The 445-nt window shown below is 70.3% G+C and overlaps 1 protein-coding gene across 1 annotated transcript in view; it reads right to left on the minus strand.

Moving 5' to 3' along the window:
* PLXNB2 (plexin B2) overlaps positions 1–445 on the minus strand; it is a 61,180-nt gene that overhangs the window by 28,697 nt on the left and 32,038 nt on the right. The window contains exons 15-16 of the mRNA XM_015568718.1: positions 371–439; positions 3–262 (exon numbers count right to left, since the gene is read on the minus strand). Coding sequence (XP_015424204.1) covers positions 3–262; positions 371–439 — 329 coding nt within the window. The remainder of the gene's footprint in view (positions 1–2; positions 263–370; positions 440–445) is intronic.

The raw sequence follows: 445 nt of genomic DNA on the forward strand, positions 1-445 counted from the left end.
TGGAGCTTGCTGTCGATGTATTTGCCGTAGGACTTGACGTACAGGTGCAGGGGCAGCGTCTCGCTCTCGTCGTGGGACAGCTGGGGGAACACGCAGGGACACACTGCACTCTGAACGCCCCCCCCAGCCCTAGAGGGCGACCACGGTGCCCACCAAGGCCCATGGGGTCCCCTCAAGCAGCGGGGCAGCAGTGGAGGGGCTGGGGTCTGAGAGACACAGGTGAGCGGATGCCGCCGCCCAGGGGGCCGGTCTCCGGCTGGATCTGAAATCAGCAGAGCCGGGCGGCTTGGGCGGCTGGGCGAGGCGCGGGGCCGGGCTCAGGTGGGGTCCCTCCCCTCCCACCGGCGGCCCTGGCCCCAGGGGGACCCACCTCCGTGATGACGGGCGGCGGGCATTCGGAGGTGGCGTTGCTGCAGAGGGCCTCGTACACACACCTGCCCTGCCC

The sequence above is a fragment of the Myotis davidii genome, unplaced genomic scaffold (genome assembly GCF_000327345.1).
Source record: "Myotis davidii unplaced genomic scaffold, ASM32734v1 scaffold845, whole genome shotgun sequence".
NCBI classification, from domain to species: domain Eukaryota; kingdom Metazoa; phylum Chordata; class Mammalia; order Chiroptera; family Vespertilionidae; genus Myotis; species Myotis davidii.